This window comes from Bos grunniens, chromosome 14, assembly GCF_055505025.1.
Source record: "Bos grunniens cultivar Pamir isolate PY7600 chromosome 14, Bosgru_T2T1.0, whole genome shotgun sequence".
Taxonomy (NCBI): domain Eukaryota; kingdom Metazoa; phylum Chordata; class Mammalia; order Artiodactyla; family Bovidae; genus Bos; species Bos grunniens.
The window spans coordinates 16,546,735-16,570,421 of record NC_141178.1 but is presented as its reverse complement, the minus strand read 5'-3'; the positions used below and the strand labels follow the sequence as shown (position 1 = coordinate 16,570,421).

The following is a 23,687-nucleotide window of genomic DNA, read 5'->3' as shown; positions in this document are numbered from 1 at the left end:
GAAACACTCATATCTGTTTTTGTATTAGTATTTGCCTTGTCCATTTGCTGGTAATATGGTTGCTGCTGTTGTTGAGTTGCTAAGTTGTGTCTGGCTCTTTGTGACCTCATGACTGTAGCCCACCAGGGTGCTCTGTCCATGGGATTCCCCAGGCAAGAATACTGGAGTGGGTTGCCATTTCCTTCTCCAGGGGATCTTCCTGACCCAGGGATCAAACTCATGTCTCCTATACTGGCAGGCGGGTTCTTTATCGCTGAGCCACTAGGGCTTCCCTGGTAACATGGTTGTCAGTTCTCAGAGAGAGAGGCAACATTGTTCCCACCTGCAATCAACTTTTTTTTCCTCCCCTTTTCTGTTGGAATGAAAATCCTAGTTACAGGGGGCGGGGGAGGGGGGGCGGTGTCAGGGAGGGGGCACACAACCAGAACATTTACCTGTAGCCATTTAAGACTGCTGATAAATATAGTGTAACTCTATTACGGGTTATACCCTCATGTCAATGCCCTTGGCAGCTCTGGTTAGTCTCGGTAGTCACCTTGGACCTTTCATTGCCTAACCATATGATCCCAAGCCTGCTCAGTACTAGAGCCTGTGGGACCTTGGAGTTCTCTGCATTGGACCAAGGTGTTCCCGAGTCTTCATGCACGGTAGTCGCTCAGTCGTGTCCTACTCTTTGTGACCCCATGGACTGTAGCCCACCAGGCTCCTCTGTCCATGGGATTTTCAAGGTTAGAATACTGGAGTGGGAACCATTCCCTTCTCCAGGGGATCTTCTCAATCCAGGGATTGAACCCGGGACTTCTGTATCGCAGGCAGATTCTTGACCATCTGAGCCACGAGGGAAGTCTCATGTCTGTAAGAAAAGCACTGCATGATTCTCACCTTATCCCATACCTCTGGTTTTGACAAATTATCTGGGGAAAAAAGAGGGCATTATGTTGAATACCTGTGGGACACGAAACTTTTCTCTCCCACCGGTTTGAATAAAAACTTGTAACTGACATGAAGTATATGTTGAATTAAATGTTAAATCCGGTGTTTTCTCTGCCCAGTATATCTACTTTTGCCTTGAACTGTGTCTAAGGTGTAGGAGCCCCTGTAGTCCTTGATAGTTCTCTTTAAACTGAACTAGAACATCACGTTACATCAGGCCTTTGAGGGAAGCTCAGAGGGGCCATCTCTGCTGTGACAGTCTCTTCCCCCGTTAATTTTCTGTGCAAATGGGTGTTCTGCATTCTGCCTCTTCATCTAGCCCCTTGGTGCTTTTGATCAAGGTTATATTCACACCTGAGCACAGTCCTTTAAGGTTTGTGCATCTGAGAGTCCACCAGCCTTCTGGCCTCTACCCAGCATTAAGATGTTAACCATTTTCCAACAAGGGCCTACTGTGATAACACAGGGAACTCTGCTCAGTGTTACGTGGAAGCCTGGATGGGAGGGGAGTTGGGGGATAATGGATACATGTGTATGTATGACTGAGCCAAGTCCCTTTGCTGTCCACCTGAAACTATCACAACATTGTTAATTGGCTATACTCCAATATTTTAAAAAAATGCCTTTTAAAAAAGGATGTTAACCATTTGAATTGAGATTCCTAATAAGACTTGAGAATTGTGCTAATCCATTGATTAAGACATTTTATTAGCTTGTTGAATGTGAATAAACAGATGGACTCTGACTTCAGGAAATTTCATCACAGTAACATTTAATGATTAATATTGTATTGTTTCATATTTATCTTTAAATATGTCATTGTGATGATAAACACTGATAAATTGATAAATAGAATCTTTCATGGTGGTTTTTGAAATGTATTAGTAATGTTCCCAGGTTGGATGATGATGTATCATCCCTTGTTAATATCTACTAGTAGCAGATATTACTAACATAGTTACATTATTTTTGTCCTTGGTAGTCAGATCTTTTAAAAAATTACACACTGATTCTTAAGAATTCAAGCTTGTTAGCGCCTGGCCAAGATGAAGTTCCACCTCACAATTAAACAGAATCAGAATGAACTGTAGACCCCAAAAATCATTTTTTAGAGATATATGAGTCTTTGTAGCTTTTTGACTATGGAAATATTCCTCTGCCTATTTCTGGCTACTAGTTTATTTAACAAGCATATGATAGGCACCTGTTAAATGCTAGGATCTGAAGAATAAGAATGAAGCCATGAAAAAGGTATCAAGTGCAGCTTGAGGGGTCAAATTATCCAAAAGTGGAAAGCGTTCACTTGACCTTGGTGACCTAACAGGAGCAGTTTGGAGAATCTGATGGGGGCAGGAGCAGTATGGAGGGAGCTGAAGTGTGATTCCCAGTTTAGAAAGTAGAGACTTTTCTCCACATTTCTGAGAAGTTTGGCTTTTAAGAGAAGAGGGATGAAATTGTGACAGCAGGGAGGGGTGGGTGAAATTGAAGGCAAGTCTGTTTTTCTTGGTCTGTTTAAGATCGGATATATTTAGAAAGTATTCGATTTTGGTGCTAAAGACAGAGTTTGAAGGAGCGTGAGAGAAGGAAGATAACCATGTAGTGAGGTTTCTGAGCCCACTCCAGGGCTGTCTGGCCCTGGATCAGAGGGAGGCATGTGTCTTCCATTAGAACAGGGGGTGTGGAAGATGAGTGAGCAGGAATGTGTCTAAACTGCACTGCTTTATATTCAGAAAGAACTGGGGGCTTTGTCCTGTAATTAGAATCACAAGCTATTTTCTATTCAGCAAAAGTAATGGCTCACTCTCATAGTACTCTTGTGCTGTGAAATGTTCTTGATCTGCCATGTAGAGGCTATTATGCCTCCCAGTGATCTCTTAGGGGTTATGAAAAAAAAAGTATCAAATTTTTTTGAAGGCACTTTACAAAATTAAAGAATTTTAAAATGCTAAGTACTTTATGTAATCATTCACCTTAACCTCATAATTTTTGGACTGTTCTGCTCCCAACTCAGTGGGGATTTTATGATTCATATCTGTTCTTTTTTTTCCCCTATGGTTTTTACTTTCTGATTTTTATTTTCTTCTTCTGTGAATTTTTGCAAGTTCAGCAATAGTAATTACTGTGGAATTATTTACTGTGGATAAATAAGAAATAAACTGAAACTAAATTGTCTAGCATAGGTAAAATTTTCTTCTGGTTTATCATGGAAATCCTCATTTTTTATTTTCTTTGTAACAGGATAAAGATTATAGACTGAGGCTAATTCATTGTACAGTCATTTGAGATATCTAGATTTTGAGGAAACATTACCTAAGGAAGTTAACCAATCACTCTAAATCTTATTAATCTTATCTGTAAAGTAAGAATAATGCCTATTTGCAGAATTATCTGTCCCATCTCACAGAGTTACTGTGAGGTTCATCTTATAATAATATAATGTAAACTTGCCTTGTAAATTATAAGTATCATTAAATATTTTACGATTTGAAAAATACTAGATCTCAGGCTCTCGTGGCCAACTATAAACTCCCCGTCAACGGTAAAATGTACATGAATGAACGTTGTAGGGAAGGAACCCTTGACTGGCATAAGGGTTTCAGTTTAGTTCTTAAGCTTCGTTGACCTGCAAGTCTCTGTGCTAATCTAAACCTAGATTTAAAATGCTGATAAATAGGTATCTATATGTAGTGTAATGTTTAAAACTGCCAGCTCCAAATTTAGGTAGCCTTTGATTCAAATCCCCATCGTAGCTTTTAGTGGCTAAATGTCTTCATACGTGTAAACTCTTGCTGCCTCTGACAATTTAAACTCCAAAAAATTGTGACATTAATAGTACTGTGTCATAGGATTAGTACCTGTTAAATGAGATAACGCTTAGCATAGTGTCTACCAATGCTAAGTGCTCAAAAACCTTGTTAGCTGTTACGTGCATGAACTTTCAAGCAATACGTATCCCTGTATAAAAGAATATTTCTTGTAAAGTAAGTACCTGTAACAGAGAAGGCAATGGCACCCCACTCCAGTACTCTTGCCTGGCAAATCCCATGGACGGAGGAGCCTGGTGGGCTGCAGTCCATGGGGTCACTAGAAGTCGGACACGACTGAGCGACTTCACTTTCACTTTTCACTTTCATGCACTGGAGAAGGAAATGGCAACCCACTCCAGTGTTCTTGCCTGGAGAATCCCAGGGACAGGGGAGCCTGGTGGGCTGCCATCTCTGGGGTCGCACAGAGTTGTTCATGACTGAAGCGACTTAGCAGCAGCAGCAGCAAGTACCTGTAAAGAATTAAATTTTAAGTAACTAAATACTGACTGCATCTTTCAATTTAAGTAGCTTCACCCATGGGATTTTATATATACTCAAAGAACATTTTTTCTTTGAATCATTGTAATAGCTTACTTTTTTGGATGTCACATTTTTATACCTAATAAGTAGTTTTCCACCTGCCTATAGACCAGCAGTCATATTCCTTCCACAAATAAAAAAGGTTTTGAAATATACTTTGGAGGTTTGGACACAACTGAGGGACTCACACACACACAGACACACACACACACACACACAAAAAAGCAGGTTTATGCTCTTAAAAGGCAGAAACATGTGGTGCCAAGTCTGGCCACTAGAGGGTGCCGGATAGCCAGTGACCTAGGCCTTTCCAGAACCTGAGATCTTATCACGCCTTTGTGAGAGGCGTTCAGGACCTACCACTAGTAGCTCAGTGGCATCCTATTTTCTCCTTTCCAAATACCATTGATCTGATAGTGACTCATCTTCCTTCCTTCTCATGGATCAGGGATCGAGCTGCAAGCCAGTTCCCATCTTCCATAAACGTTTATACTCTTGCAGTCAATCAGACTTTTCACTCCACCCCCTGCTCCATCCAGAAGAGCCCTACCCATTACAAGCAGTTGATTTACGAGGATTTCATTTTATTGCATCCTATTGCTTCCACTTCCGCTACCCTCAGATATCCTGTATGTTAATTTCTTAATCGGATTTAAGAGGTTTTACAATATAACTACCAATTATTCAATTTGTGATAACTCTGCAAGGTAACACCCAACTAAGTGCTTCAGAATCAATAAACAGCATTTTTTTTTTTTTTTGTAGTCAGAGATTTGACAGGGGATGGGGAAACTTCTACTGCCCTCAGTCTCTCAAAACAGCCTGGTGGGAAATCTGCCCTCTCTGTTATTAGGTGGCATACTCATTAAAGGCTAATGAAAAACAAAGTTTCGGGTGATTGAAAAATTAGCAGATAATTAGCAAAATCTGCAGTTGCTTCAATATTTGAGGCCTCTCTCCTCGGACAACATGGTTCAGCACAGCTGTCTGTTCCGAGTATCAGGCTGGGCCAACATAATGTGCATGGTCTGCTTCAAAGGCTGGTGGTGAGTCTGGGCACGATGAGGCAGTGAGCACCGTTGGGCGAGGATACCAAGGCTCAGGCCAGGCCTGTTTCTCACAGCTGCCAGGGAGCTGAAGAGGTGTGGGAGTTGGCACGCCCACCGATGGCAGCAGGACTGAGGGTGAGCCTCCCAGTTACGGATCATCCACTTCGGTTAGAAGAACCATGGCACGAAGAAGTTTGTTCACATGGATGTTCCTCATTGAAAATAGGCTGGATATCATGGGAATCCAGAAACAGGCAGTGCAGTGTGGACTAGCTTGCAGTACTTGAGTTCGTTTGAAGGTTCCTTTGAGTGCAGTTGTTGTTATTTTTAATTATTTCATGCTTTCTGGTATTGCACCTCTACTCTGAATCTAATAAGGAAAAGGAAATTTCATTCACAGTATTTTTGTCTTAAGAGGGCTGCGGAGGATTCTGGCATCTGGTGGTACCAGGCAGCCAGTCACTAAGTCTGTTAGGTGATTTATTCAGAATTGGGAATTGCCTAATACTGTATGCTAATACAAAATAATTTCAGAGTAACGATCCAAGTGGATTAGCTATTGTGAATAACACATATGTCAGCCACTTGCTAACAACCTCTTATAGAACTTTCCTCACAAGCACATTGAATTTAACAGCCCCATAGGTTTTTTGTAACTTTTCCACAGGAGGTAAACCAACAGTATGTCTTTTATTTGGTCACTAATTAAAGATGCATTTTTCCTCTTATCCTTTTTAAAATCAGACTTTTTTTTAAGACTGAGCTGAAATTTCATACTGAAAAATAAGATGTAAAGATTTACTAGCAAAACTATATTACATTAATGTATATTATTCAAACCAGAGCTCAAACTCTGATCCATTAGGTTCCACTAGGGACCACAGTCTCCTGGCTTCCAGCAGATGCAAAGTGAGACAAGCTCGTCTTCATGAAATCCCCTCAGTTGCAGTTCTCTGCTGCTGTTTCCATGTCCCCATAGTCGTGAGTCCACTCAGAAGGAGGTGTTTGGCTCAAGGAAGATCAAGTCAGAAGTCTTGTTGCCTCTGAAGGCGGTGCAGCTTGGTCCCTCTCAGCGCTGAAAAGTTCTGGGAACATTTGGAAACAATGTTTGTTAACTTGATTATGTTAAAATGCTTCCTTTTAATTCATTTTACAAGGTGGGGTTAAACAAAATTTTGATGCCATGTTCTCTATTAGTTGATAAAAACAATTTTAAAAATTCTAATTTGATGGCATTCTCATATATTTTTTTAAAAGCCTTTGGGAAAAATTCATTTACTAAAGGCACCTAAATGTGAAAATTTTAGTTTGCAGTAAGCTTGTCCTCTAAGCTGTTTCGTTTACAGATGACACTGGAGTGTTATTTCTCTTTATTTTCAGTGTTTTATACATATTAGTTGTCCAGTCTAAGATGATGATGTAACACACAAACCCTGCTGTCTTCTCCCTAAACCAGAAAGTTACAAGTTTGAAACATTTACACTTAGATTTAACAGTTGAGGCCTCCTTCATAAGATGCATTTCAGTTAATAATTAGCCAATTTTATTTTCACTTAGTCTCATTTTGTATTTTCTCTTACTTTAGTAGCACTATGAACGTATTTTAAAACAACTATTAATGAAACAATAAGGGCAGAAGCCTTCAGGTTCAGTTTTATTCACTTGGTTTTGCCTTTATGTTTGCACAAGACTAATTGTTATTAAAATAGGGAGGGATTTTATATTTTAACCTTTTCATAGGTGCCCTCCTATCCTTTTTTTTTCTGCTTGTCCTTTTAAATTCCTGAATTTCTTCATGGGTTTTTAATTGAATGTTTATATTCAAATAAATTTAATTAATTAAAATTTAAAATACTATTAATACTGGAAAATTAAAAGTACTGTTTTGGTCACAAATTATGCCATTCTAAAATTGTTGATTATGTTAAAATGTTTCCTTTTTGGTAAATTTTATTTTCTAAAGCTCATGTGGCAAGTGAGGGTGAAGAACTATGCTCAAAATTTACTGTTGCTCTCTCAGTTTTTAAAAGCTTTTTAGCACACTTTGAGTTCACGTTATTTTATAAGTAGGTATAAGGCCATGATTTTTATTCTATGGTGTCTTAAAGGAACTACAGATTTAATGCCTTAAAACTAAAGTATTAGGAATCCTGTTCATTTGTAGGTATTGCTTCTCTATTTTAATAACGCATGTATTACAACCTGAGTTTCATGATGTGTGGTTTTCAGTTGACCTCTATTTTATTTTAAGGCCCTTTTTATAGATGGGCAAAGTAAATTTTGCATCTTCATGATTTGCAGATAGACCTAATTTAAATGGTCAGGTTAAGTATTATGATATTACTGCAGCAGAAAAAGTATAAATGGTTGTATGCACTCACTGGTATTAGTAAGAATTAAGCCCTCCCAAAGCACTTCTTTCTGTACATGTTTGCCAAAGGAGTAAACTATGGTATTTATTATCATTTTGAAGAACTTTGTGACAGAAGCCATTTTTCTAAGACAATAAGGAATTGAGATCAAAATTAAATGTATTATCAGACATGCAGAATAAATATGTAATGGAGCATGGGCCTATCCTGTAGTAAAATAAATGAAATTTGCTGGATAATGCCTCTGATTTTCCCAAATGCTCTTTCTGCTCTACTTCAGTTGTATATGTGCCTACTTGATACCACACACACACTTTTTTCATATTTTTAGAGTGAACAGATATGTACCACAGCATTGGAAGTACTTTTCCTGTTGCCACACATAAGCACTCTTGTCCACAACCAAAAACAGCAGACCTTAAGTATCGTGTATTCTAAGGAGGGTGCCAGCCATTGAGACCAGACACCTCCCTCCAGGGTTTACTAAGAGCCCCACCATTTTTCATTCACTCAGCATACTTCTATCAGGTACCTGCTCTGAGTAGACACTGGGGAGGCAACTGTTTGCTGAAGTTCCTATCCTAATGAAATTCACAGTCTAGTGGTTAGTGGATGGGGAAGAAAGTGGCCCTTTCCTTGCTTAGATTAAAGGTGGGCATGGGATGCTTTTGGATTGCCATTCGTAGAGATTGGTGTGCCTACAGGAAAGGGAGACTGGCATCTGGTGTTCCAGCCAGCTGCTCGCTAAGCTGGTTGACTCTGCAGACCCACCGATTACCACTGAAGCAGATAGGCAAGTTCCTGGGAGTCTGGAGGGTATATTAACGGAGATGTCTGCTTCTCTCCCAAAGACTTGTGATGGCGGAACCAAGGCCTGCAGGATAACTCAGGACCAAAGTGTAGTGTTCTAGGAAAGAAGGGACTAGGGCCCTCTGCCTTCTGTCGTCCTGGTGGCCCTGGAGAGTGTAGAAAAGAACCTCTGCGATCGCTGTGGCTCTAAAAACGGAGATCAGAAGTCATTATGCCCAGGCCAGAGGAGACAATACCCCACCCAGAGTGCAGCCCCTCTCCAGGAAGGGTGAGCACCAGGGTGATAACCGACCCCCACATTGGAAATCCACACATGCACACACCCTTTCTGTGCTCCAGCCCCAGTAATCGCGAAGCCAGAGCAGGACCAGGGAAGCCTCCCTGCAGCTGACATGGAACCATTTAGATCAAAAGGTCCTTCTCTCTTTCCTAGCTCCCAGAACCAGAGAGGAAGTAGACCCTGACATTGAAAAGAGGTGGGGAGAAGGTTCTGGATGCAGACAGCATCCCTTCCCACAGTCTCTTGGTCTTTCTGTGCAAGCCCAGACTGAGTGGGAGGGATCTTCCTGACCCAGGGATCAAACCTATGTCTCCTGTCTCCTGCATTGGCAGGCGGATTCTTCACTGCTAGCACCATCTGGGAAGCCCATATTTAGTATGAGATTGAAATTTATAACTGGACTTTCAGTAATGAAAAGTGACCAAAAATCAGTGCAGTCTGCGCAAGACTCCTTAAGGGATGTGTCAGGGAAATTTGGCATAGCATAGCTGAAGAAGTGTGACTGAAGAAATGAAACTGTTTATACAATAGTTAACACAAAGATTTGCCCAGTAAGCTGGTTACAGATACATTTTAAGTAGTTATGTTTTTTTTAATGTTTGTGATCATCCATAACTAGTCATGTAATTAAGTTTTAAAGAAACTAGTTACATAGCATATAAAGAAAGTTAATCACGTAATTCATTAATCCCTTGTGTATGACTTATCGATGCTTTAAAAACTGTTCAATGTGTTCATCAAAAACATTGATATAAGGAATCAGAGCTAATAGAGCTTTTTCATCTGCCCCTTAGTAGATCTGGAAAGATTTTAATTAGTGGTTGGTTTCGAGTTACTCATATTTTTTTGTTCTGGGCGTAGAATTCTTGAGCTTCTTACAGTATGGCAGAGTTATGCATGAATTAAGTTTTTCCTGGTATTTTTAGCAGACAAAACTACTTACTAGAAACTGAAAGGCATAAAAGGAATGGGTGTTCAGTTGCCATTGAGGAATACAACTGAAATTTCATGGTTCTTTTTTTTATATGGGTGCTCAGATTTCTGTAGGAGAAGATAACCATAGTAATGTCCATCAGTTTGTAGCTCATTGCTGGATCCAAGCCAAATAATGTGTCAGACCAACTATGGGACAGTGTGAATGGACGCCGGCCATGTTGCTTCTGTGTCAAGGGGACAGGTCATGTTAGTTTTGTCACAGCGTATCTCTTTATTGATTAAATTGTGGCATCTATCCCAGAGCGCTATGTAAAATGTGTTTATATTTCTAGAGAGCTGATTAAGTAGAAAACTCCTTCATAAACATCAGTTCAGTTCAGTTCAGTTGCTCAGTCGTGTCTGAGCAATAGGCTCAAGGCCTATTGGAAGTTGAATTTTTCACTATCTTGGGCCTAATTGGTTCTAACCAGTTGTTGTCATATCTACAACAGCTATGTCATTCTTTTAAAGGTTGTGCCCCATCCCCTTCCTTCCTGTCTCACTTTTCAGTTCAGTTCTGTCGCTCAGTTGTGTCCGACTCTTTGCGACCCCGTGAATCGCAGCACGCCAGGCCTCCCTGTCCATCACCAACTCCCGGAGTTCTCTCAGACTCACATCCATCGAGTCAGTGATGCCATCCAGCCATCTCATCCTCTGTCGTCCCCTTCTCCTCCTGCCCCCAAGCCCTCCCAGCATCAGAGTCTTTTCCAATGAGTCAACTCTTCGCATGAGGTGGCCAAAGTACTGGACTTTCAGCTTTAGCATCATTCCTTCCAAAGCAATCCCAGGGCTGATCTCCTTCAGAATGGACTGGTTGGATCTCCTTGCAGTCCAAGGGACTCTCAAGAGTCTTCTCCAACACCACAGTTCAAAAGCATCAATTCTTTGGCGCTCAGCTTTCTTCACAGTCCAACTCTCACATCCATATATGACCACTGATATACGTGCTTATTTCATAAGGCCAGTTATAGCTAATATACATCATGTGTGTGCTCAGTCATGTCCGACTCTTTTTGACCCCATGGACTGTTTTCCAGGCAAGAACACTGGAGTGGGTTGCCATTTCCTCCTCCAGGGGATCTTCCCAACCCGGGGATTGAACCTACATCTCTTACATCTACTGCATTGGCAGGTGGATTCTTTACCACTGCACCACCTGGGAAGCCTTAAAAATACGTTAGTATTTTGAAAGTAAAATATTCCTCTAGGTGCAATCTAGAGAGGAAAGGTGGAATTTTTTAAATGTTTCCCTGTTTTTAATCTATAAACAATCTGTTTTAAAAAAACCTTTTGATAATTGGCCTTTGAAGTGCTTTAGTAGTTCTTGGGAGGCCTGAGAAATTGTTCTCTCTAGGCTCCAGTCCAGACTTACGTGGGCGGATTTGATGCTGTCCTTGAGTGCATGCAGAAACTCCGGTAGCCGTGTGACCTGGGGCGAGTCCCTGGGTCTCCATGTGTCCTCACTTCAAAAACAGAGCTGGTAACAGCTACCCTGAAAAGTGACTGTTAGGATTAAATGACTTACTGCCCAGGACCCAGGATGGTGTCTGACGCCTGGTAAGGGATCAGTAATTGGCACTTTGCTCTTCTCCTCCATTGACAGCCACAAGAAGGGATGCTCTCCCTTTTCTTCAGGAATGAAAAGATCTAAATGTCTTACAATTACTCTAGATGCTCTGAGGTCAAACAGATGCTTAATTCAATTTCCAGTTATAATCCCGGAATTCTTATAGTCATTCAGCTGTAGACGGGGCTACTCAGCCCCGAACAGAGTTGTATGTACAATCCTCCATCCGGATAGGTGGAGAGTGTCTGTCTGAACTCTGCTGATAGATTTAATGTAGATTTTAAAGAATGTATACAGTGAGGAATTCAGCCTTCCTTCCATAAGGTGTCGAGTCTGAAATTATCACTTTCTTCATTAGTTTTGTAAATATGTGTTTTAAATGTATATGTACTATGAACCTTTTAAGAAAGCCTCATAGAACTTTGAATTGACTTGAGAGCTCGTTTATTGTATTCTTCTCAGTGCCAGAAATTAAATCAGGAAATTCCTTAATATATTGATGTCTTAACTTTTTTTTTAAGTGTTGCCTATCATCCCTGTTGCTTAGCAGAAAGCCCCTTACCTGTTCACAGATACCTAAACTTCTCAGTGGGCTTGACTAGACTTCTGCTAGTACTTTGGTGTGTCCCCCACTCTGATTGTTAGTGAATGATGTGGCAGCCTCCATGAATAGTGTTGTATAAAACCAAACCAGATTCTGTTCAACACAGTAAAAATTTGAACTAAAATGGAATATCGGGGAGGGGGGAGGAATATGTTGCTCCAGGCCACAGACAACTCAAAACAGTTTGAGGCGTGCAGTGGTAAATCCTACAAAATGCTACAGGCGATTCAGCATCAAAATTGCCATAGAAAATTATTGTTGTTAGCCGTTCTGTTGATAGTTCGTATTGTTGCAATTGCTAGCAGATGGGAAAATAAATGAGTCAGGATACAGTATTAGCAATCCATATTTTTTTAATCACAGGCCACTAATAAGGTCTGTAGCATCTGTGAGATTTATTTAAACAGTTGCTAGGAAGAGTGTGTTTTCCCAGTAAACACAGCCAACCTGAGACAGAGTTTTTTTGATCGAGTCTTTGATGGTGTTAACATTTACACATAAGACGATTTGCTTCATTGTGATGGTCTGAGTTGACTGATTATACCAGCAACTCGTAGACCCATTAAGTATAGAAATGTTACCACACTTAAGCATTTTAAAACTTCACGATCCTGTTTCTGCTATTTTTTGAGATTAAGACTTTAAAAAAAAAAAAAAAACCCGTGATGTAACTAGGACTATTTTTGACAAAACAAAATAATATAATATTTTAGGTTTTTATAGCAGACTGGATACATAAACTTGAAAGTTCTAATTTTATTGACAGTTCTTCCTGATCAATAATAATTAGCAACTTTCAATATTTCTCATACAGTTCAGAAATAATGCTTATTAAAAGTTTGAATTGTCAGAATTATCTGTGGATTGATTTAATCTTATTTGCTACCTTTTTACATCACTGAGTTATTTATGCTACTGTTTTATGTAAGAGCTGGTGAGTTATTAATCTGCATACTGTCTTGGATATTTTTTTAAAGCATACTGAAAAAATATTTTAGTATGTTGAGCTGTAATCATCTTACCTCTTGGGTTAAAATGTGATAATCTAGGACTATCAGTAACAAAATGAGCTGCTTATTCAAGCTGTCACTCATGTACCAAACGATACTATTTTCAAACACAGTGTTCAGTTCAGTTCAGTTCAGTCACTCAGTCATGTCCAGCTCTTTGCGACCCCACGAATCGCAGCACGCCAGGCCTCCTTGTCCATCGCCAACTCCCAAACTCATGTCCATCGAGTCGGTGATACCATCCAGCCATCTCGTCCTCTGTCGTCCCCTCTTCTCCTCCTGCCCCCCTCCCAGCATCAGAGTATTTTCCAATGAGTCCACTCTTCTCATGAGGTGGCCAGAGTATTGGAGTTTCAGCTTTGGCATCAGTCCTTCCAGTGAACACCCAGGACTGATTTCCTGTTACTCCTATTGAAAAGTAGTTTTGACTTTTCAATTTAACTTATTCACAAGTATCCACCCACTCAACTATCTAATTGTTATTCTTTGAAAGTTTCGAGTCTTTCTTAAGCGTTTTTCACCTAAACTTTCTGTAAGAGCTGGAAGATCCTGGTTTACCAGCCTGAACCTTAAAGAAGAGCCATTCCCTCTCTGCTGAACTTCTGCAGTTTATTCCATTTTAAGAGACGGCTCTGTAGAAATGTCAAATGTGGCATTTTCTGCTCAGTGTGGCCTTTATAGCTGAATATTTAAAAACTGTTTTTCCTTTTAGTTCAGGTTGAAGACCCTAGAAGTTTCTCAGTATCACACCCCCATTCTGAAGTGACTTAACATTTTGAACTCTCTGGCTGTGCTAGATTAAGAATATCAGACGTGGTATAATTTAAAACAAAACAAAACAGCTTTGACCTAAGAGTTGGGTCATGTCTCTGCTATTAACCAGGAGTGTAACTCTGAGTAGGCTAGCTCTCATTTCCTCCCCTAAAATAAGGAAGTTAGAGTAGATCATCTCTAAGGTTCTCTTAGAGTGGGATTCTGTGAGGCGTAACTAAACCCAGCTTTATGTTTCTGCTAAATAAATGATTTAGTCATATGCAATGACTTTTAATAATCCCAGATCTCAAAATGTATTTCTCTCAGGCCCATATGATTCAATACACCCAGTCTCTGTTTGAACCTTTTTATGGAAACCGGGTTTATTCTCTGTTCTTATTAGTATGTCTTGCACCCTGTGCATTTCAAATGGCCGAGAAGAGCAGAGTAGGGAATGTGAATTATGAATAGGGGAAAAAAATGTCTCAGGTAATGAAACAGTACTGTTCCGAAATGCATAGACTTTTCTGTGACTGTGTTTTTGACGCAGCTGTGGACTCACTCTCTACTTTCAAGTTTTCCTTCTTACTGCATGGCAGCTTGTTTACTCACCCAAGTCACGTGTCCGGTGTTCGTAAAGATCGTCAAGCTAAGTAGATTCTTCCCTTGTGTTAAGGCCTGAAGACATAAGCATCACTGCTAATTATGCAACTTCTGTTTTATCATTTAAGTTCAAAACTAAATTTTGTTTAATAGAATTAGCCTAACACATGTAAAAGTCATTTCCAGACACTCATTTTTGTATGTTTTTCACATACAGTAAAGCCCACAATGTATACATATTCTAAAATTCTTTTCTTTAACTTGACTTACCAAATTCTAAACCCAGACATAGAACAAAGACTTGATGCTCCCAACACTGTTTACTCTGCATTTATTCTGGGCTTAGTCAGCTGGCACATAATTATGGTAACATAGCTACTTTGTGCTTCATGTAGAAAGATGGTTCATAAGGAACATTTCTTTCCTATATAAAAAATGTAAATTCAAGTTAATTTACCACAAGATGTTAATCCATAAACATAATTCTGAAGTGATTTCCATCTTCCAAGACAGTTGATTTTAGTAAAGGAAACTTTCATCACAGTAACACTGATATTAGTTCAGGAAGCTCAGCATTTTCTTCTGATTCTATCTGTGTTACCCACCCCCAAATTGTTTTAATCTGGATTAGCATTTTTAAAGGGTGATAGTGGATGGTATGATTTTATAGGGTAATTTTTATCATCATGAGTCTCTCTATATTTTTATCTGGCTTCTAGATCTTTTTACTACCAGGGAGTTGAGCTTACTGTTTTCCAAGAGACTGAAAAGCTGTTTCTGCCACATTTCCCACCCCAAACCATTTATGCCTGTGGAGGCTTGAGGGCTACAGAAACACAGAGTGCTAAATATATGTTATTAGGGCTGAATCAGAAGTCAAAATTCAACCAGAAGTTCATGTCTGTAAGTCATACCCATTTGTATAAGAAGTAAACATTTTTACCAGTTAACCTCACAATTTCTGGGGTCTAGATGACACCATAATCTAGAGTTATTTAGGAATATATGGACAGATGGATGGATATATATATAAACATTTCTGTTCTGTTAAGAAGATAAGAAAGGCCTCTGACCACAGTGTTAATAAGATCTGTGGGTCGTTTTCTGTTGGATATCATAGATCTTAAGAACGGGGGGGAAAACCTTTTCCTGGATAATCTTATCCTCATTGAGAGCTTCATTACAAACTAAATGCTGATGATTCCCTAAGTCTTTGTCTTCAGCTTGAATCTTTCTCCTGAAGTCTAAAACTCCAAAATTATAATCCACATCTGATGTCTCCACCTCAATGTCATTAACCATCCCCTCCCTTATTAATTGGTGTCAATCTCTACCCCATGACCCCAGCTTGAAGCCAGAATCGTCCCTAATCCTTCCTCCCTCTGTCAGTGAACAAAGAAAGCCCTATCGGTTATATTTTCTAGGCTCTCTAACCCTTCTCCTCAATCTCTGCCTCCATTTCCCTGGTTCAAGCCTCTTCCTCTCACTAGATTGCTGAAGTAACCTGTTGACAACTCCTGCCTGTATTCCCCGACCCCGACGGCAACCCATTTTCTCTACCTGCTATTGGAGACATTTTTCTAAAGCTCATTCATATACGGTCATGTCACTAATTATGCTCAGAATTATCAAGCATTTCTTTTTTTGTCTACAGAAATTTTGTAGCAGCACATTTAAAGCCCTTAGTCATCCAGCCTCCCCTCTTTCTTGTCTTTATCTCCTGATCCCCTTCTCCCATGGATCCTTCCTGCATCCCAGCAGTCAGCTGACATCCCGAAAGATGTCCGGCATTTGTGTGCCTTACACATTTCTGGGTACGCTGTTACCCTTCCCCATCCTATATCCCGACTTCTCAGTGCACCCGTCCATTCATGAGCTAGCTGTGCCTGGACCTGTCTCGTGAGCTAGATTGCAAGTTCCTTACGGGAGGTAGTGTTCTGTTCATTTTTGCATCTGCAGTGCTTGGGTCCGTAGAAAAGTTTTAACAAGTGAGGTAAAGTTCTGAAATTCTCTGATGGCCCACCAGAAAACATAACTATGTACAGTGAAAGTGAAAGTCAGTTGTGTCCAACTTTGTGACCCCATGGGCTATACAGTCCATGGACTTCTCCAGGCCAGAATACTAGAGTGGGTTGCCTTTCCCTTCTCTAGGGGATCTTCCCAACCCAGGGTTCGAACCCAGATCTCCTGCATTGCAGGCGGATTCTTTACCAGCTGAGCCATAAGGGAAGCCCCAACTGTGTATATATTTTATGTAAAACTCAGATTTACTGTAACCTCAACCTTATACAGCCACAAATATGAAATTACAATTTTTAAGGCTTTAAAGTTTTTTTTTAATTTATTATTTCTTTGGGTTGTGCTTGGTCTTCATTGCTGCACATGGCTTTCTCTAGTTACAGGGAGTGGGGCCTGCTCTTTAGTTATGTCTGTGGGCTTCTCATCGTGGTGGCTGCTCTTGTTGTAGAGCACAGGCTCTAGAGCGTGCAAGCATCAGTAGTTGTGGCACACGGGCTTAGTTGCTCCGTAGCATGTGGGCTCTTCCTGGACCAGGGATCGAACCTTTGTTCCCTGCATTGGCAGGCAGATTCTTAACCACTGGACCACCAGTTCAGTTCAGTCACTCAGTCATGTCCGACTCTTTGCGACCCCATGAATCACAGCATGCCAGGCCTCCCTGTCCATCACCAACTCCCGGAGTTCACCCAGACTCATGTCCATCAAGTCAGTGATGCCATCGAGCCATCTCATCCTCTGTCGTCCCCTTCTCCTCCTGCCCCCAATCCCTCCCAGCATCAGAGTCTTTTCCAATGAGTCAACTCTTTCCATGAGGTGGCCAAAGTACTGGACTTTCAGCTTCAGCATCATTCCTTCCAAAGAAATCCCAGGGCTGATCTCCTTCAGAATGGACTGGTTGGATCTCCTTGCAGTCCAAGGGACTCTCAAGAGTCTTCTCCAACACCACAGTTCAAAAGCATCAATTCTTCGGCGCTCAGCCTTCTTCACAGTCCAACTCTCACATCCATACATGACCACAGGAAAAACCATACCCTTGACTAGACAGACCTTTGTTGGCAAAGTAATGTCTCTGCTTTTGATATGCTATCTAGGTTGGTCATAACTTTCCTTCCAAGGAGTAAGCGTCTTTTAATTTCATGGCTGCAGTCACCATCTGCAATGATTTTGGAGCTCAAAAAAATAAAGTCTGACACTGTTCCCACTGTTTCCCCATCTATTTCCCATGAAGTGATGGGACCAGATGCCATGATCTTCGTTTTCTGAATGTTGAGCTTTAAGCCAACTTTTTCACTCTCCACTTTCACTTTCATCAAGAGGCTTTTGAGTTCCTCTTCACTTTCTGCCATAAGGGTGGTGTCATCTGCATATCTGAGGTTATTGATATTTCTCCCAGCAATCTTGATTCCAGCTTGTGTTTCATCCAGTCCAGCATTCCTCATGATGTACTCTGCATAGAAGTTAAATAAGCAGGGTGACAATATACAGCCTTGACGTACTCCTTTTCCTATTTGGAACCAGTCTGTTGTTCCATGTCCAGTTCTAACTGTTGCTTCCTGACCTGCATACAGATTTCTCAAGAGGCAGATCAGGTGGTCTGGTATTGCCATCTCTTTCAGAATTTTCCACAGTTTATTGTGATCCACTTGGTCAAAGGCTTTGGCATAGTCAAAAAGCAGAAATAGATGTTTTTCTGGAACTCTCTTGCTTTTTCCATGATCCAGCAGATGTTGGCAATTTGATCTCTGGTTCCTCTGCCTTTTCTAAAACCAGCTTGAACATCAGGAAGTTCATGGTTCACGTATTGCTGAAGCCTGGCTTGGAGAATTTTGAGCATTACTTTACTAGCGTGTGAGATGAGTGCAAATGTGCAGAGGTTTGAGCATTCTTTGGCATTGCCTTTCTTTGGGATTGGAATGAAAACTGACCTTTTCCAGTCCTGTGGCCACTGCTGAGTTTTCCAAATTTGCTGGCATATTGAGTGTAGCACTTTCACAGCATCATCTTTCAGGATTTGAAATAGCTCAATGGAATTCCATCACCTCCACTAGCTTTGTTTGTAGTGATGCTTTCTAAGGCCCACCTGACTTCACATTCCAGGATATCTGGCTCTAGGTCAGTGATCACACCCTCGTGATTATCTGGGTCGTGAAGATCTTTTTTGTACAGTTCTTCTGTGTATTCTGGCCACCTCTTCTTAATATCTTCTGCTTCTGTTAGGTCCATACCATTTCTGTCCTTTATCGAGCCCATCTTTGCATGAAGTGTTCCCTTGGTATCTCTAATTTTCTTGAAGAGATCTCTAGTCTTTTCCTATTCTGTTGTGTTCCTCTATTTCTTTGCATTGATCGCTGAGGAAGGCTTTCTTATCTCTTCTTGCTATTCTTTGGAACTCTGCATTCAGATGCTTATATCTTTCCTTTTCTCCTTTGCTTTTCGCTTCTCTTCTTTTCACAGCTATTTGTAAGGCCTCCCCAGACAGCCATTTTGCTTTTTTGCATTTCTTTTCCATGGGGATGGTCTTGATCCCTGTCTCCTGTACAATGTCACGAACCTCATTCCATAGTTCATCAGGCACTCTATCGATCAGATCTAGGCCCTTAAATCTATTTCTCACTTCCACTGTATAATCATAAGGAATTTGATTTAGGTCATACCTGAATGGTCTAGTGGTTTTCCCTACTTTCTTCAAGTTAAGTCTGAATTTGGTAATAAGGAGTTCATGATCTGAGCCACAGTCAGCTCCTGGTCTTGTTTTTGTTGACTGTATAGAGCTTCTCCATCTTTGGCTGCAAAGAATATAATCAGTCTGATTTCGGTGTTGACCATCTGGTGATGTCCATGTGTAGAGTCTTCTCTTGTGTTGTTGGAAGAGGGTGTTTGCTGTGACCAGTGCATTTTCTTGGCAAAACTCTACCACCAGGGACTACCAGGGAAGTCCAAAATTTTAAACATACATACACACACAAAAAACATATAACAAGCTTCAGCACTAAAGCCATGCTCTATCTTTCCTAAAATAGCCTCAAGCTTTCACTCATGCTATTTATTCTTATTTAGCGGAATGCCTAATAGGATTATTGAATTGCTTTTCTGGTTCCCAGTAGGTGAACAGACTTGGAGCAGAGAGAGAAGGATATTCACCCAGGGATGGCAGTGAAAGGGTGTGATAGTGAAAGCGAGAATCACGTAGTCGTGTCCGACTCTTTGCAGCTCCACGGACTGTAGCCGCCAGGCTCCTCTGTCCATGGGATTCTCCAGGCAAGAATACTGGAGTGGGTTGCCATTCCCTTCTCCAGGAGATCTTCCTGACCCATGGATCAAACCCAGGTCTCCAACACTGCAGGCAGATTCTTTACCATCTGAGCCACTTACCAGACATACTGAGGAGCTGATAGCTTTCCCTTAAGATAAAACCAAAGGGAAGAGGGTAAATTAATATATGGTATAGATTAGTAATAGATATTAATAATGATGATTCATCAAAAGGAAAGGTTGTTTTAGAAGGCAGCATATTCTGTAAAATACTTTATAAAGGATTTTCTGTTAAAAATGGTTGAAAGAGTTTTATCACTTAATTAAGATTTAGATATGCCATGAATTTTCATATATGGAACACATAATTCCCTAACAATGCCAGCTAATGGTTCTCCAGTATCACAGGTCTGTTTTACATATTGATAATATAAAATTTTACATATTGATAATATAAAAGTCTGTGACAGATCAGAAGTTTTCTAAGTAGCTTTTTTCTGAATTCAGTCCATTACTTTAGTAAAATAGTTATAAACTATGGGCAATTTGCCCCAGTAAGGTAGTGTAAGGTATTTATAAGGTATTTAATGCAACAGTTGTTTGCTTTGTATGATGTTGTAGAAATAACACTAATTATAACACTAATACACTAATCATAGTGTTACCGATTCCTTTGAGTCATTTAGTCTATACTCCTATTTGCCTCACCTTTGTGTCCTCACATATAACAATATAGTTTAATAGTTTCTAAATGTGTGCACAAAGATGTGTGTCTAAAGTTTAAGTATTTGGGGATTGCCTGGGGTAGACGTGAAACCCATGCATAAAAATTAATTGTGAAAATAGTACATGACTCTAGAATCAAATACTGAATGGTGGTATTTAAATTTTGAATGTTATAGAAATTCAAAGATAACAAAGGTAACAGGCTAAAACAGAGACAAAGTAGAACTGGATCTTATGGTAGACAGCCCCCAGGCATGTCTTTCCCAGGGACACGTGGCTCTGTGTGACCTCCAGTGGCCCTTCATCTCACCATCACAGAAAGTGTCAGGATTCCCCAGTAGCTTATTCTTTATCCCCAGAGTGATTTAAACAGTAGTGACCATATAGCAGATTAATACTTATATTAAAAATTAGTGAAGAAAGTATGTGATATAGTTGTTGTTTAGTCGCTAAGCCTTGTCTGACTCTTCTGCAACCGCATGGACTGTAGCCCGCCAGGCTCCTCTGTCCATGGCATTTCCCAGGCAAGGATACTGGAGTGGGTAGCCTCTTCTTTTTCCAGGGGATCTTCTCGACCCAGGGATCGAACCCATGTCCCCTGCATTGGCAGGCAGATTCTTTATCACTGAGCACCTGGGAAGCCCATGTAACATAATACTATGCTTTATATGTACATGTATGTAATTGTATAATAGGCTAGGGTTTGTTTTGTTTTAGTGATGTTTGACTAAAAAATAACAGGGTATATTTTAGGTACAAGAACTGCTTATACCAACCAGAGCAAGTGGTAAGCACCTTCAGGGTCATCATCCTGGGAGCCAGTGCATTCTTTCCCGTAACACTGTCATCCTTATATTTTTGGAGCTCCTATTTTGCATTTCCTCAGAGTCTGTGACTCATTCTTTTCAGTATCCTCAGCGGTGACAGATCTTTTTCAGTTGAGAATGAATTTGACTTTTGGAACCAAGAGTCACTTAGGGCCAGGTATGATGAGTAAGGTGGAGGATCAAGCTGAAAAATGCTATTTTTGGTTAAAGTTGGCATGTGACAATAAAGTAATGAGCGTGTTTTCTGGCCTGGCTTATAAAGTAACCAATTTGGGGTTAAAGTATTCTAAATAATTTGATTTTCTGATCAGCCAAATACTTAAAATTGAAGCATTTGGTAAAATGCAGAATAGAGCAGTTAATTTAACCCTGTATTCAATCTTGTCACATTCTTGGGTGATCTCTGCAAGTGTTCATGATTATCGTAGCTCTCCATAGCCGGCAAGGATGTGAGAGATTAGAGTGAAGGAGAAGAGGGCGGCAAAGGAAGAGATGGCTGGATGGCAATGGACATGAGCTTGGGCAAACTTCGGGAGATGGTGAGGGACAGGGAGGCTGGCGTGCTGCAGTCCATGGGGTTGCAGAGAGTCGGACACGACTGGGCGACCAGACAACAACAACAATCTAGAACATATCCTGAAGAGCTGTTTGTTGGCAATGGTACATTTGTATTTCTGGTTTTTTTAACCCAGATAGATTTTATTAGCTTAATTTTCTCATTTGTTTTTTCCTAAAAGCAGAGGTTTTTTTATTGTTTTGTTGCAAATTACTTGAGGTTCCTGCAAGACGTGCCTTCTAGGTTCTTCAGGGGAAGAATTCCTCTTTTAATTGTTGAGCCATATTTCAAAGATGATGTAAAGAGTTGGAATATTCCTGCTAAAACTCACTGGACTTTAACCTATTATAGATAATTTTACTATTTTAATATCTTCTTTTTTTTTTCTATATCTAGTTAAAAAATCTAAGTTTAGAAGAACTGCAGATGCGGTTAAAAGCGCTGGACCCCATGATGGAACGAGAAATAGAAGAGCTTCGTCAAAGATACACTGCGAAAAGGCAGCCCATTCTGGATGCAATGGATGCGAAGAAAAGAAGACAGCAAAACTTCTGAGTCTAATTTCCTTTCTGTTTGTTTCTATGACTATTCTGGAGACCAAGAAACCACTAAGAATTGAAGAAATACTATGATTTTTTTTTAATCTCTAAGATTTGTGCTCTACAGCCAGGCAACAGCCAAAAACTGATGATGGTACAAACCCAGGTAAATTCCCAGAAGACAGACTTAATACGGTTTCCACTGTGTTTTCATTTTTAAATGATGAAAACAGCAGAAGTGCATTCTTCTCTGTATCTGTCAGCTACATACCAGCACTAAAACTCTGTTGTAAAACGAAGGCTGTGTTTAGAAACCTTGAAAATCCAAAGCTATTGTTTAATTGTACAGCACCGAAGGGCTTTATGTTACAATATCCTTTATTCTTTTCTAATAGCCTATTTATTGTATCCCTCTAGGTAAACTTATTTATTTATGCTGTTTCACTTTGTTTTGTTTTTTAAGGGCAAGATCAGGATAGCTTTGGTGAAGGTCGGGACATATTAATAGATGACAGTGTACAACCAAATTATACTGTAAGCCAGGAGCTACGGGGTACATTCCTTGATTTCCAGGATAGTTTTCCAATAGAAGCAGAGCAATAATAGCAATAGTACACAAATGGGCCAGGCATTTTTTTATACTGAAGCAATAATTCCATTTTTACCTTCTGAAATTTTAATTTTTTTATTTCTGACGTTTGGTACAAATAGGATTATATATATTTAGGTCGTACAGAGCTATAATGTTTAAAACCAAAGAAATCAATGGAACCCTTGCACAAAAATGTATGATGAATATTTTAAAAGAAATAAATCCTTAAGACAAATGTAATTCTTAATATTGTTTCCTGCTTCATGGGTAGGTCTGAGAGCTAAACTGTATCAAATTGTAATAAGCTCATCACATTTATTTCTGTGAAAATGCTCAGTTGTCCCCAGACTTTTTTGTTGATTTCATTTATTTGCTGGGAATTGGTAAACATCATGTGCCTGATGATAACAAAATAGCAAAAACGTTTGTACTGATCTTTGGGGACTGAAAAAAAACAAAAAAGATTAAAACCATTAAAAAGAAACTCATTTCTAAGCTAAATGAACATTTGCATGATTGAACCGGGACCAGTCATTTCCTAAACTACATATGGCCATCTTGACAGCGTTTGTTCTTTTGTGTGTTTAATTACTATGTGTAAATCATAAAGACAAATAAATTTACTGTGCCACCCAGCACATTTCAGCTCTATCTTTTTTTAAAACTCATGACCTAGATTCTCTCTTTTCTAGGCAAGGAAGGTATGTTAGTCAGGACAGAGCAGGCTAGATTATTCAGTGATAACAACTCTAAACCTTCAAAGGTTTAACATAACCCAGATTACCGGTCACCCACATGTTCTGCTCCTAACCTTCACAGCCAGAGACCACGCTGACAGAGCTTCCACCATCTGCAACGTTGGTGGTCACCACA

At 40.0% G+C, this 23,687-nt stretch overlaps 1 protein-coding gene across 4 annotated transcripts in view; it reads left to right on the top strand.

Annotated features, from left to right (window-relative positions):
* STK3 (serine/threonine kinase 3) overlaps window positions 1–23,449 on the top strand; it is a 309,842-nt gene extending 286,393 nt beyond the window's left edge. For all 4 annotated transcript variants that reach the window (XM_086336068.1, XM_086336067.1, XM_086336066.1 and 1 more), the window contains one exon: window positions 22,080–23,449. In XM_086336068.1, coding sequence (XP_086192194.1) covers window positions 22,080–22,238 — 159 coding nt within the window. In that variant the 3' untranslated portion in view covers window positions 22,239–23,449. The remainder of the gene's footprint in view (window positions 1–22,079) is intronic.
* Window positions 23,450–23,687: the final 238 nt, after the last annotated feature.